Raw genomic sequence first — 14,534 nt, forward strand, 5'->3', positions numbered from 1 at the left:
AAAAAGCACTTATTCCAATAGGCAAAGATTGTTCAGAAACATCCAGCCTTGGTATGAAGCACCTCTACCTTCCCTTCAGTCTTTCAAATGCACCTTCCACTGTCATTCAGCAGCTCCTCAAATATAGTCAACAACTTCTGTCTCCTGTCCGAGTGTCCGGTATAAGGCTTCATAAGTCAGGGAACCAGAGGGTTAGCTGCGTCTCCCAAGATGACAGGAGGAATCACAGCACCATTAATGTCTGTAGACCTGGGAGAAAAAATTCCCTTTTTCAGGGCAGAGGTTTTAAATAGCTTGGCATCATGGATCTTTCCTAACCATCCCACGTTAATATCAGTAAACCTTGCACGAGGATCAACCAGGGCTTGCACCATGGAGAAATACCCCTTTCTGTTGACAAATTCTGAGGCCTGGTGTGGGGGGGCAGAGAATGTGGGTCAGGGTGGTTAAAAATTGATGATTTTTAAAAAATAAATACAGATTTTTGTATTTAAATTGGAATTTTTCTTTTTAAAAATAAACTGTTTAAAAATAAATCTGAAATTATGTCAACCTATGTTAAGGCCTAAGCTTCTTATTTATTAAAATTATTTAAATAGTGTGTGAACCCTCCTCAAATTTGAATGATACTTGAAGGGTGCAGTTATATACAGAATTAGGGGGGAAAACATCTTTAACTTTTGAAGTCAACTCATGCTTTATAAATACTTCACAATGTCATGTACTGCATTAAGTATTTGTTATTTTCAGTCTTACAGTGGAGCAAATGCTGGTGTTTATATTTTTCCAAATGTGTAAGTATTTTCAGTTTTTGTTGTGCAGGAAAGCTTTTGCCTTAGTTACTTTTGAATTCAATTTAGCAAGCAGATTCAGAATAAATTAACTAGTCCAAATGATGAAAATATTCTAAGTTCAGAAACAGGAAGTTTGAAAAAGCTAGAAAGCTTATTTTCCTCTTTAAATCTATGAATAAAAAACAGGTGGGAGAGGAGGGGATGGGATCTACTAATTCGGAAAACTTGAAGGACATAGACAAGCTTTTCAAGGTTATTTAGGCACTTAAAGATGCAAGTAGGTGCCTTGTGGTGATCTTCAAAAATGCCTATACCAATTAGGTGTCTAATTCCCATTGACTTCAGTCCGTCAATTCACTAACTACAGTTATGACTTCTTTTGTTTAATAAATCTTTTAGTTTTAAATGAAAACTTTTTTTGCTTATGTATCCAGCACATTTAAGGAAGCTTTATTTAACTAGTAAAAAACAGTTTTAAAATGTTCTTTTTGTACATTTTTAATTGAATTCTATTTTCCATCCAAATGCAGCTTGACACAGTTTCCAAATTAAAAAAAAATCTAATAAATGTCATTAATCACTTTCTTGCATAATAAAAAAAAAGTAAAAATTAAGATTCTGAATAAATGTATTTCAAGCTATATAACTGCTTAAATAAATGTATAGCTATAGTGGTGCACTAAATTTGGTACCTTTTTGTTAATGGGTATATTTGGTTGCAAATGAACATATTTTAATGTTTAGTATAAACAGCCAGTGAGAATGAACCTTTGTGTAGGAAAATAACTAAGGTAAAATGCCAAACAAGATGAAGATCAATTATTTAAGTCAAGGTTTCCTGTTTGCTGAGTTAAATCATAAGTAAAATCAGTGATTTAAATCACTGTGATTGAAATCAATCCACCCTGGCATGGGTCCTGTCAGTGGCCCCAATATAACTTGGAAATTCCAACCATGCCAATCCATTAATAAACTTCTGTGCGCTGGCAAGCCTTATGACCCGGGGGTAGCAGCACACTCTCAATAGCATGACAACAAACTTGACAGTTGGGTCTAGCAACACCAAGCTGGTAAGCTACTGAGCAGCAGCAATTGGGGGTGGCGAGCTTCAAGATGGCCATGTCCATGTGCTTCTCCCTGATAAGGTGAACTCTCATGTTGGTGTTCTTTTATTGTCCCTGTGTGCTGAGCTCTGCACAGATCTTAGGGACAGTAACTGTCTGCATCCTGAAGTTGTGCCACCGTTGCTGGTCATCCCAGTTCTGCAGCACTGTCCTGTCCCACCAGTCAGTGCTGGAAGGCCACACCCAGAAATGGTATTTTATCAAGTGAAGCTGATTCAGGAAAACGCCCTGCCAAAGTATCAGCTCAGTTTTTTCATCCTTCTCCTCATCTAGCCATCTCACTGTGTCTGTCTCCCAACCCATCCAAAGCCGTTCAGTATTATGAATGATGAAACATTTGGTGGAGCAGTTTGTTTCTGTTAATGATTCTCAGGATTGCGGTATTCAGTAGTGTTTCCTCGACTGCAGTTTGAAAATAGTGCTGGCTTGCAAAAAACAGTTGAAATTATGGGATGACAGGAGAGGAATCGTGGGACTTTAGTTTGAGCCCATGTGCCAGAATTTCAGTAGGTTCCAGTGGACCTTCCACAGTGCAGCATGACAAAAATCCCAGAATGTGTAGGGTCTTGCAGCAGAACATTACACCATGGGTTATTTGCCCAGAATGCTGTGTGGTTATTTTTCAAAAGCACAGAGCTGTGTGGGCACAGTGATTCTGAAGGGAAATAGTTTAAGTTGGCATAAAAATGTGGTGTGGACACATACAGTATAGTTATACTGGTATAATTGTAGTAGAAAAACATACATTCCAGTGCCAATAAGCCCTTAGGGCTGGGGTGGGCAAACTTTTTGGCCACAGGGCCACATCTGGGTATGGAAATGTATGGCGGGCCATGAATGCTCATGAAATTGGGGGTTGGGGTGCAGGAGGGGGTGAGGGCTCTGACTGTGGGTGTGGCCTCTGGGGTGGGGCCGGGGATGAGGGGTTGGGGGTGCAGGAGGGTGCTCTGGGCAGCGCTTACCTCAAGCAGCTCCCAGAAGCAGCAGCATGTCCCCCTTTCGCCTCATATGCGGAGGCGTGGCCAGGCAGCTCTGCGCACTGCCCCGTTTGCAGGTGCCGCCCCTGCAGCTCCAACTGGCTGCAGTTCCCAGCCAATTGGAGCTGCAGGGGTGGTGCTTGGGGTGGGGGCAGCATGTGGCGCCCCCTGGCTGCCCCTACATGTAGGAGCTGGAGCGGGCACATGCTGCTGCTTCCAGGAGCCGCGCGGAGTGGGGCAAGTAGCCGACCCTGCTCCCCGGCTGGAGCGGGGCAAGTCCCAGACCCCGCTCCCCGGTGAGAACTCAAGGGCCAGCTTAAAACGTCCGGAGGGCTGGATGTGGCCCCTGGACCACAGTTTGCCCACTTCTGCCTTAGGGTAAACTGTGTAGTTCCTACGGGTTAGGTCTTTATCTCTAGTTTGTGGAGAAGAGTGTATTGTATAGTACAAGATACGTTCTCATCTGAATGTGCTGTTTATTCCCTTCTCAACTCTTTTGAGCATTCTGTGGCTATCACCCATGTCTAGATATTATTTCCTTTTTAGCCACAGTTTGCTGAAGGAACAAGCTTTACTATAGAACAGATTTTATTTCCTGGAATTTTTTGATGGTAGTTAAATTTTTTAAAGTTCATGCCCGTGTCTTTAACTTTAAAAATCACTTTCATTGCAGGATGAGCAGTTCCTAGGTTTTGGCTCAGATGAAGAGGTCAAAGTACGAAGTCCCACCAGATCTCCCACAGGTATGTTCAACTCATAGGATTGGAAGTTGTGACATGTTGTCACTTTGCATGGTTTACTCATGCCTCTCCCTGTTCACATTGCAATAGCTTATTTTATTGAGAGCTTGCTGGAAAACAATTGTAGGTCTTTTTGTCCCACTCTGAGTGGACCACTTAGAGAACTGCTGTTCCTGAGAGGCTGTGCTTTATCCATATCTAGCCCAGGCTGTCCTACTTTAGGAGCTGCTCTTTGGCAGGGTCACAATATAAAGCGCTTCTTAGTGTTTCTTCATAGTACAGTAGGAGATATGTCAAGAAATTTTGAATAGAAATAAGGCTGACCTCCTGATCTTTTGATGTGGATTTGGAGTCCTTCACTTGCTCTTCACTCTCCAGTGAGTGTAATTAAAGTGAGAGGAGACTTTAACACACTGGTCTTTTTTTATTAATGAGAGGAGGTGGTGAGCAATGATAAACCAAGCAAAAATGGAAACGGACGAACTAAAATTAGACCTGCTTAATCTTCCTATTTGTTACAACATTGTTGTATCTTTTCACTTTGTCTTCTGAAATGTAGTGGTTGGAGTCTTACTGAAGATACTAAATTACATTGGGCAGTCTTTATGAAATTTACTTTCACAAAAAAACCTCTAAATTAAAGTGAACTTGGGTAGCTTTCTCTGTTGATCTTGAAACATCATAGACTCATAGAACTGTGAGAGATCTTGAGAAGTCATCTAGTCCAGTCGCCTGAACTCATGGTAGGACTAAGTATTATCTTAGAAAATGGCAACAATCTATTTATTCCCAGGAATACCAAGTGAGGATCGTGGGGAGCTCCCATTCTGCCTCAATTCCAGTTCTACATGCTGGGTATGTGGCAGTGGGTGGAAGTGTGGGGGAAGGAGATAGACATCTGCAGAAATTTCACAGGATCTCTAATACACTAGTACTCAACCTTTTCCAGCTGATTGTATATCACATTCTCTGTCTGGTATTAGTTCTATTGTGGACAATCTTAACAGCCCGTTGATCCTGGTACTAATGATGGTACTAACAGAATATTGTGAAAACCCCTCTGCAAACGTGCTGTTGCTGCTCAGTTGTATGTAGCAGCAGTTGCCCTAAAAAACAGTTGTAACCTTTTTTCCTCCCCTCTTGTTACATTACATTTTTTTTTTAAGAGAATGGCCCTGAAATCATACGATTGAGCATGCACACAGTGCTCTTTAAACTATCGTAGTAGTGTCATCAAGATGTAATTTAAAGAAGTCTACAATTGCTTTTTCCAAGTACCAGCCTGGCATACGTAGGTTTCAGTTCATTTCTAAAAAACCTTAAGTGAGCTTCCTTTTCCATTAGGAGGATGTTTTGAAGAATTTTTGAATTTTAGTTTAACAGGAGATTTCACTTGGAACCAGAGAAGCCATGAAAATTGGTCAGGTTCAAGTCCACTATGAAGATGACAAATCCTATACGTGTTTTTTGGCTGGGAGTCCCTTTCTAATGGAATTAAGTAATGGATTCACTGTAGTTCCTTGTATTCCCCATTCCAATGCTACTTTGATAATATGACATGCTTTCTTCTGGAGACCTAGAGACAATTCCATCTTACCTAAAAGTTGTATGTGTTTGTGGAACAACAAAATAAAACCCAAATCCAGTCTTTTGATTCAAGTCGGCAACTGTTTAGAAATAGCTCTATCATGGTCTATCTTTCTGATCTATCATGGAGCAGGGAAATTTTGTGGGAAAGAGAGAGTGAAACTGATATTAAAAGGTGAGACTAACATTTGAAGGGAGACTAACAAATAAACGGGAGTAAATTTATGCCTTAACTGAAGGTGTGGCGTGATGAGGTGTCTTTTGCTAATGATGGTCTAGTTTCATGAGAGTGTCCAACCCTATGGTAGGCTTAAGTAGCCAAAGGGAGAGATGGAGGAACATAACTTGCACATGAAGATATGATGTATTTCTCTGAAATACTGACACAAAAGTAAGTCTTTATAAGGTAACCCTTCTGACATGCAATCAACACTGGCTCAGCTGGGGTTTTTAACTCCATTTTGTTTAGTGTCTCTGATCTGATTTAGTGAGCCAATGGTACATCCTTGATAGGAAACTATTCAACAGTTGAATTTGTGTGAAACCAAACAAAGATGGAGGGCTTGGGAGGAAAGGTGCAATAGCTTATTATACTTCCTTTCAGCTCTGGAGCCCTAGGCTCAGATTTTGATTTGGTTGCAAGTGAATGAGTTTGATCATCTTAATCTAGACTTTAATGGATAAATGTACCCATTACAATATTCTACACAGCTTGGCCCAGACAACAATGTCTGCTAAGGAGAGACTTTGTACTGCAATCATGTGAATGTCTCAGGTAATGGCTGACATGCATTGGCAGAGCTGTGTGGGGACTATAGGTTGAGATTAAGGTGCATTGGCAGAGGTGGATAATGAAATCTTGCACAACTCATGGCCGACACCACTTCTGAGTGTAGTCACAAGCACTAAATTTACTCCAAAATTAAAGCAAAACAAAATCTTGAATTAGTAAAATATCAGTTTTGATTCATGCTTTTCCCAAACACTATTCTTGGTGTGGTGGCCTTTGTATTAGCAGTGGGGGTGGATGATAACCAAGAAAAAATTTTCTTTTAAATGAACTAGTTTTGAACTTTTTTCATTCTTTGTATATGATGTTTCAAGAAAGTTAATCTTGGGGAAAAAGAAAAGGAGTATTAGTGGCACCTTGGAGACTAACCAATTTATTTGAGCATAAGCTTTCGTGAGCTACAGCTCACTTCATCGGAGTTACTATTCCCTTCAAAAAGTTATTTTTGGTATTTGTTTTTATAAATGTAAAAGTTATTTTGGTGGAAAGATATTTGTACTTAAAATATGTTTTGGAAAATAAGCTCCTTATTATAAGGGAAGTGTTTTATTTGTCTGTGATGGAACCCTTTTATGTACAGGTTTCAGAGTAGCAGCTATGTTAGTCTGTATCCGCAAAAAGGACAGGAGTACTTGTGGCACCTTAGAGACTAACAAATTTATTAGAGCATAAGCTTTCGTGGGCTACAGCCCACTTCATCAGATGCATAGAAGATGCTGTAGCCCACGAAAGCTTATGCTCTAATAAATTTGTTAGTCTCTAAGGTGCCATAAGTACTCCTGTTCTTGTTATGTACAGTTCTTATTAATAAGTTGTATTTATAGGTGGATCAAAATTATGGTAGCTTGTTCTGTGCATGTAATGTGACTTGTGATGAGTAAAGTCAGATGTGACCTGGATAGTGTTGTAACAGCGTACAGAAAAGCCTAACGTGCTCTGCATTCTCTACTTCCCTCTCAGTGAAGTCTAGTCCACGAAAACCTCGTAGGAGACCCAGAAGCAGTCCCGATCGAAGTTCAGCTGCACACTCAGACTCTTCATCAGTGTGTTCCCCCCTGAGCAAGTCTGAAACCATGTCCATGGAAAAGTTAAAGAAGAAGGAAATTAAAAGTGGGGAAAAGAAACGAGGAAGACCTCCAACACTTAGTAGTGTGAAGTTCAAGTTATCACAAGTAAAGGACATCTCAGATATTCATAAGGGGAGCAAAGAAGCAAAAGAGAATCTAAAGAAAATAAAAAGGGCACCATCCACTACATTTCAGCATGCTGCAAAAATCAAGAAGTTACGAACTGGTAAACTCTCCCCACTGAAGTCTAAATTCAAGACTGGGGGGAAACTTCAGATTGGGAGGAAAGCGGTTCAGATTGTGCGCAGGAGAGGAAGGCCACCCTCTTCAGAGCGTTTAAAGGCTGCCTCACCACTAGTCATTAATTCACAGCTGGAGAAACCCCAGAGGGTACGTAAGGAGAAAGATGGCACGCCACCACTCACAAAAGAAGAAAAGACTGCTGTCAGACAGAGCCCGCGCAGGATTAAGCCTGTTAGGATTATTCCTTCGACCAAGAGGACAGATGCAACAATTGCTAAGCAACTCTTGCAGAGGGCTAAAAAGGGGGCACAAAAGAAGATTGAGAAAGAAGCAGCTAAACTGCAGGGTAGAAAGGGAAGGACTCAGCTCAAAAACATCCGGCAGTTCATCATGCCAGTTGTGAGTGCTATCTCCTCGCGGATCATTAAAACACCCAAGAGATTCATTGAAGATGAAGACTATGATCCTCCTATAAAAATAGCTCGCCTCGAGTCCACACCGAACAGCAGGTTTAGTGCTACATCTTGTGGGTCCAGTGAAAAATCAAGTGCGGCTTCTCAGCACTCATCTCAGATGTCTTCAGATTCCTCACGATCTAGTAGTCCTAGTGTAGATACATCTACCGACTCTCAGGCGTCCGAGGAGATGCAGGCACTTTCCGAAGAACGCAGCAATACTCCAGAAGCTCATACCCCTTTACCTATTTCTCAGTCTCCAGAAAATGATAACGGTGATAGGAGAAGCAGGAGGTTTTCAATGTCAGAAAGGAGTTTCGGTCAAAGGGCAGCTAAAAAACTGTCAACCTTGCAAAGTGTGTCCCAGCAGCAGTCCTCTTCCTCTCCTCCTCCACCTCTGCTCACTCCTCCCCCACCATTACAGCCTGCTACTGGCATCTCAGACCACACACCTTGGCTTATGCCTCCAACAATACCATTGGCTTCACCTTTTCTGCCCACCTCTGCTGCACCCATGCAAGAGAAACGGAAATCAATTCTACGAGAACCAACATTCAGGTGGACCTCTCTGAAGCATTCTAGGTCAGAACCACAGTACTTTTCCTCAGCAAAGTATGCCAAAGAAGGTCTCATCCGTAAACCAGTATTTGATAACTTTAGACCTCCACCACTGACTCCAGAGGATGTTGGCTTTGCATCTGGTTTTTCAACATCTGGTGCTACGGCTCCAGCTCGCTTGTTTTCTGCTCTTCATTCTGGAACAAGATTTGATATGCACAAAAGAAGTCCTCTGCTTCGAGCTCCAAGATTCACTCCAAGTGAGGCCCACTCCAGAATTTTTGAATCTGTAACCTTGCCTTCCTCTGTTAGTCGAACCACTGCAGGAACTTCTGTGACAGGCATATCTTCTAGGAAACGAAAGAGAAGAGTGTTTAGCCCGATCCGATCAGAACCCAGGTCTCCTTCACACTCCATGAGGACAAGAAGTGGAAGACTTAGTACCTCTGACCTGACAACTCTCACCCCTCAATCTTCTGTCTCTTCCTCACTAACTAACATGTCTGTTAGTTCTCTTGCCACTAGTGCCTTAAACTCAACTTTTACTTTTTCTTCCCATCCCCTGACCCAGTCTGGGGAATCAGCAGAGAGAAGCCAGAGACCAAGGAAGCAGATCAGCACTCCAACTGAGACTTTCTCATCCACTAATCCTACTCCTCTCTTTCCCTGGTTCACACCAAGTCCCCAGACAGAGAGAGGGAGAAATAAAGACAGGGCTACAGAGGAACTGTCCAAAGATAAAGATGTTGACAAAAGTGTGGAAAAGGACAAGAGCAGAGAGAAAGACAGAGAAAGAGAAAAAGAGAACAAACGCGAATCGAGAAAAGAGAAAAGGAAAAAAGGGTTAGAAATTCAAAGTAGCTCTGCTTTGTTTCCTGTAGGTAGAGTGTCCAAAGAAAAAGTTGTTAATGAAGATGTTGCAGCAGCATCTTCAGTTAAAAAAGCTGCGGGGCGGAAGAAGTCTTCAGCAGTAGATCCTGTGGCAGATGCTTCCGCTGTGGCTCTTGTAGATATGACAGCTGGCAAAACCAAAATGCCTAAGAAAGGTAGAGGGGGCTTAGAAAAATCAGATCTAAACCTAAGCCCCACTGTTCCGCCCCTGGAGAAAGACAAAGCCCTATGCCTCTCTGCTCCTTCGTCAAGCACTGTTAAACATTCCACTTCCTCCATCAGCTCTATGTTGGCTCAAGCGGACAAACTTCCAATGACTGATAAGAGGGTGGCTAGTCTCCTAAAAAAGGCTAAAGCCCAGCTGTACAAGATTGAGAAGAGCAAATCCCTCAAACAAGCAGATCAGCCAAAAGCACAGGTATTCTTTCAGACTTATTTATGAGAGGGCTTTATGGTGCATTTTGTTTTGTACTTGGATTGAAAATTGTTAATGTCATTCAGACGCTGAAAGAGAACAAATAGCATATTAATTTGAATAATGGTTAGAGCAACAGATGGTAACTAATTTGAAAATGAGAAGCACTGGGCAGAAGTTGAGGGGGAGATAAAGCTGCTGGAGTCAGTTCAGGATGGAGCTGCACACATTTTCTGAGAACAGTGCAGTGTAATTGCTCAGTAGATTTTTCTGGCTAAGTCTGATGGAGATGTTCTTCGAGTGTATTTTGAGCTTATAAAGGCAAGGCTATGGTGAATCATATAGTGATCTCTTGCCCCTTGATGTATGTTTTTGGTACCCCACTTGCTTACAAAGCTGGCATCCAAAAATGACAGTGGTCCTGATCTGATTTTTGTTTAAAGTGCGTATTGCCATGATCTCTGTCTTGTGGGATGGAAGTGAGATCCCATGAGATTTTGCATCTAAAGGAATGGGACCTCACACATCTCTCCTTCTTGGCCCCAGTGTTCTTTCACATGCTCTCACTGTAGTCCATTTTGGCTACTAAAAAAATAAACATCATACAGATGCATTTTCAGGTAATGGTTCCTATTTTTGGTTTAAACCAGAATTTGGCTTGCTGTCAGTGGTAATATTCAGGAATTGTGGAAAATAGATTTTTCAGTAGAAAACCTCCAAAGTTTTTCTCCCTGCCATCAAGTTCTGCACCCTCCCACTTGTCTACTCTGTACCACTCCATGCATTGTTGGCCAGTTTCACATAAGGGAAAAACGACTTGTCCCTAAAATTCAGCTTTGTGGGAGTACATTTGTTCATCAGAAATACCCCTGAATCTTTGGGGGGCAAATCCTGGGGAAAAAAATTAAATTACTCGATTTCTTTTAACAGCAGGGATTAGAGGCTGGTTGTGCTGTAATTTCTAGAACCTTATAAGGGGGAATACAGCCTTATTTTCATATGTCCCACTGACTACAAGGCTTTCAAACAGCCTGATTCACTTCTCTGTCGGGGTAATTAGACTGTTAGGATGCTTTAGCCTCTTTTATCCTAATTATACATGCCAGCTCTGATGTTTCGGTACTGATGCATTTTACATGAGTATATAGTATTAAGGAATTCAGGTCCTTGAAGTAAGAGGTTAAAATTGGTTATGGAACTTTAGTAAAAATAATAAGTGTTCTGCTTTACTGTTCTCTAAAGTACATCTTCACTAGGAAGGAGGCTGTGAAAACTATGGCTGACTCTCAAATTCTTATGTGACCTGCAGTTTGAACATCTGGTTTGAACCACTGTCTTTTTCTTTAAGTGTGCTTGTTGTATTTTCCAAGTACACTCAGAATGCCTTCTTCAGAAATGCATATGTTCTTGCACACCTGAAACTTAGGGTCAAGAGAGTGATTCATCAGAGACTTCAGTGCGAGGACCACGAATAAAACATGTCTGCAGGAGGGCGGCTGTAGCACTAGGCCGTAAGCGGGCAGTGTTTCCTGATGACATGCCTACTCTGAGTGCCTTACCATGGGAAGAACGAGAGAAGATATTGTCTTCCATGGGGAATGATGGTAAGTTCAAGATTTTTCATCGTGGGGTCTGTGGGTTCATACAAAATTTTTGATGCAGTTGCCCATTAGTTTAGTTTCTTGTGGGGCAATACTTATATGGTTGAATATATGTTTCTATAGACTGGACAACATGCTGCATAAGATTATACAGGGGAAGGGGAGTTAAACAGATTTCAGATATTTTGAATAAACTTCTGGTCTAAAAGGTAATTCACTAATCTGTTGACCTGTGTTCATTTGATATTTCATGGCACAAAAGTTTTATAAGTTTTTCTCATCTAAAATCTTAAACAAAAAACCACTCAATTTGTATGACTCTGAGGATGACCTTAAACTTTTGATGGGATGGATGATTTCTGAGTAAACTTGAGACTTCTGAAATGGTGTTGGTGGCTGCTGAATTCACAGCAGGTTTTTTTTTTTTTCCACAGATAAGTCATCAATAGCTGGCTCAGAAGAGGCTGAACCCCTTGCTCCACCTATCAAACCAATTAAGCCAGTTACCAGAAACAAGGCACCCCAAGAGCCTCCAGTGAAGAAAGGTCGGCGCTCAAGGCGCTGTGGGCAGTGCCCAGGCTGCCAGGTCCCAGAGGACTGTGGTGTCTGTACTAACTGTCTAGACAAACCGAAGTTTGGTGGACGCAACATAAAGAAACAGTGCTGCAAGTAAGTGTCTATTTGACAAGCTGTTTAGCTAACCCTTGCGTTGAGAGAGGAAGCCCTGGGATTATAGGTGGAGATTTTCTCATTCACTGTTTAGAAGCAGGGTTGACAGGCTTTGAAGGGAATCCCTTTTGTTTAGTCTTGGCTGGTGTTGGGTAGAGGTAGGTAAAGGACAAAAGAAAGTAAAATTGCTGGAGTATTTTTGCTCTGAATTGTGGACACCCCTTCTTCTCTACAGCTCCCCCTGCCCTACGCCACCCCCCAAAAAACTTGAAAGAGGATTGTAAGGCATGTGATATAGGAAAATGCACTGATAATAATTGCAGGCAACACCTGTACAATAATTGCAGGCAAGATTGAAATGTATTTTCTCAGATAATATGTAGAGAAGTGGATTTCTCGCTGCGTATGATGTTTCTCCAGTGTGTCTTTAACATGCAGTGAAGGAAACTCTGGACACTGGCTGAAAATGTAACTTTTTTTTCTTGATCCTTTTGATCAGTTTATCTGAACATTTTTGTGTACAAACATCCCTGGATTTGGAATTTTCCTTCCTCCTTTCTACAGTCTCTGCATTAGACTGGTTTTACCAGCCTGGATAGTCTGTTTGTTTGAGAAGGCAGCAAGTGAAGTGGCAGAAGTAAAGATTGTTGTGATATAAAGGCTATTTATAAAGTATAGCTGTGAGAATTGCTGCATAGCATGCATCTGTGTGAAAACAATCTGCAGAGTACAATCTGTAAGTAGTTTGTCTCCAAGCAGGTTTGCCCTGGCCCTGGACAAGATTTCAAAATTTCAAAAAAGATTTCAGGGTCCTGCTGCAAGAGCTAAAGGAGAAACAAACATTAACTGAGTAGACAACAGATATTGTATTCTTAATTTTACATGAAATCTAGGAATTTAAGTTATGGCAAAATAACAACTTGATGACCTTGTCTCCATGCCACTCTGTATAAATGAAGGAGCAGTTCCCATGTGGGAAGGATTCCTTTCTTATGAACCAAGTCCAAATTAAGTCACCAAATGGTTGGACCCACCCTAATTAGCCTTAATCAAAATTCAGAGAACTTGCAGTTGATGGATTTGACATTGTTTTCCAGATCTTTTAAATGTATCATGGGACTTCTATGCCTCTCAAATCCTAGTATATGAGAAAGGGAACTGATAGAGATATCACCATGATGGGGACAGAGCCACTCCATTTCTTGTGGCACTATTCACATACCTTTGCATTGGATGATTGTAGTTATTATGAGCCAAACAGAAACTCTAGGATTCCTTAGCCTTAACACTTTTGAAGAAAAAATGAATGGTTCAAAAATGGTAAGGGGAATATTGACTGGAGAAAAGGCTTTTTCAGCAGAAAACCCTGCTGAAGGGTGCTGCCGTCCTATATCAGTTTCTGATTGTTCCAACTTATCCCTTTCATCTCAGGATGAGGAAATGCCAGAATCTGCAATGGATGCCTTCTAAGGCCTATCTCCAGAAGCAAGCTAAAGGTATGCAGTGTGTATAATGAACCATCCTTTTGGCAGGCCACAACTTCTAGAATCATGGTGCTATATAGCATTTTCATTCTCCAAATCTCTAGATTGCCTTCCTTTTTGTGATTTTTGGCTGTTATAATGAAACTTTTGATACATTTCCTCTGCACTCCATTTTTAACTCCCTGCATGCTAAACACTGAACTCTTAAAAGTGAGTGTCTTGGCCACTGTGAGCTTCTCAAGCTAAGTTGCTGAACTCTTTGAACTTGCTGTGCAAAATTTCCTTTTTTTCGTACAGTTAAGGTAAGAAGGATCCATGTCATGCTACAGAAAGATTGAATGCAGAACCAACTTACTAGAACAGTGGTTGTAGCATAGGATATTGAACATGTCCATTTGACTGCCTATGTGCATTCCTTTTAGAGCACTGAGCCACTTTTTATGCTAAGGAACTCCAATATGAGAGTTCCGAGAACAGAATACGTTTTGTTCCTTGTTTGTATATAATTGTAAAATGAGATGGGTGGCTTGAAATCACATAATTGCATCTGACTTTTATTTTATTTGTGCCTTTCCTTCATAGGAACATAGCTGCCATATTGGGTCAGTATCTGGGCAGGATACAGCCCAGTATCCTGTCTCTGACAGTGGCCCATACCAGCGCTTCGGGGGAGGATACAGAACAGGGCAATTCTGGAGCGATCCATTCCTGTCTTCTGTCAGTCAGAGGTTTAGGGTCACCCTCAGTGTGGATTTGCATCCACGACCATCTTGGCTAATAGCCATTGATGGACCTACCCTATGGGAACTTTATCCAGTTCTTTTTTTGAATCTAGTCAGACTTTTGGCCATCACAACATTCCTTGGCAATAAGCTATGTGAACAAGTACTTCCTCTTCTTTGTATTAAACCTGCTGCCTATTAATTTCTTCAGGTGACCTCTGTTTTTTGTATTATAGGAAAGGGTGTAAATAACACCTCTCTGTTCATTCTTTTCATTCCATTAATAATTTTATAGACCTCTATCAGATCCCTCCACCCCTTTAGTAATCTGTTTTCTAAGATGAACAGCTCTAATCATTTTAGTCTCTCCTCATATGAAAGCTGTTACACACCCTTGATCATCTTTGTTGCTCTTCT

General features: G+C 41.3%; 1 protein-coding gene across 1 annotated transcript in view; it reads left to right on the forward strand.

The window, feature by feature from the left end:
* Positions 1-14,534, forward strand: part of KMT2A (lysine methyltransferase 2A) — an 86,380-nt gene that overhangs the window by 25,369 nt on the left and 46,477 nt on the right. The window contains exons 2-6 of the mRNA XM_077839834.1: positions 3,569-3,638; positions 6,973-9,644; positions 11,068-11,245; positions 11,677-11,911; positions 13,343-13,407. Of these exons, the coding sequence (XP_077695960.1) occupies positions 3,569-3,638; positions 6,973-9,644; positions 11,068-11,245; positions 11,677-11,911; positions 13,343-13,407 (3,220 nt within the window). The remainder of the gene's footprint in view (positions 1-3,568; positions 3,639-6,972; positions 9,645-11,067; positions 11,246-11,676; positions 11,912-13,342; positions 13,408-14,534) is intronic.

Source organism: Eretmochelys imbricata, chromosome 22 (genome assembly GCF_965152235.1).
Source record: "Eretmochelys imbricata isolate rEreImb1 chromosome 22, rEreImb1.hap1, whole genome shotgun sequence".
Taxonomy (NCBI): domain Eukaryota; kingdom Metazoa; phylum Chordata; order Testudines; family Cheloniidae; genus Eretmochelys; species Eretmochelys imbricata.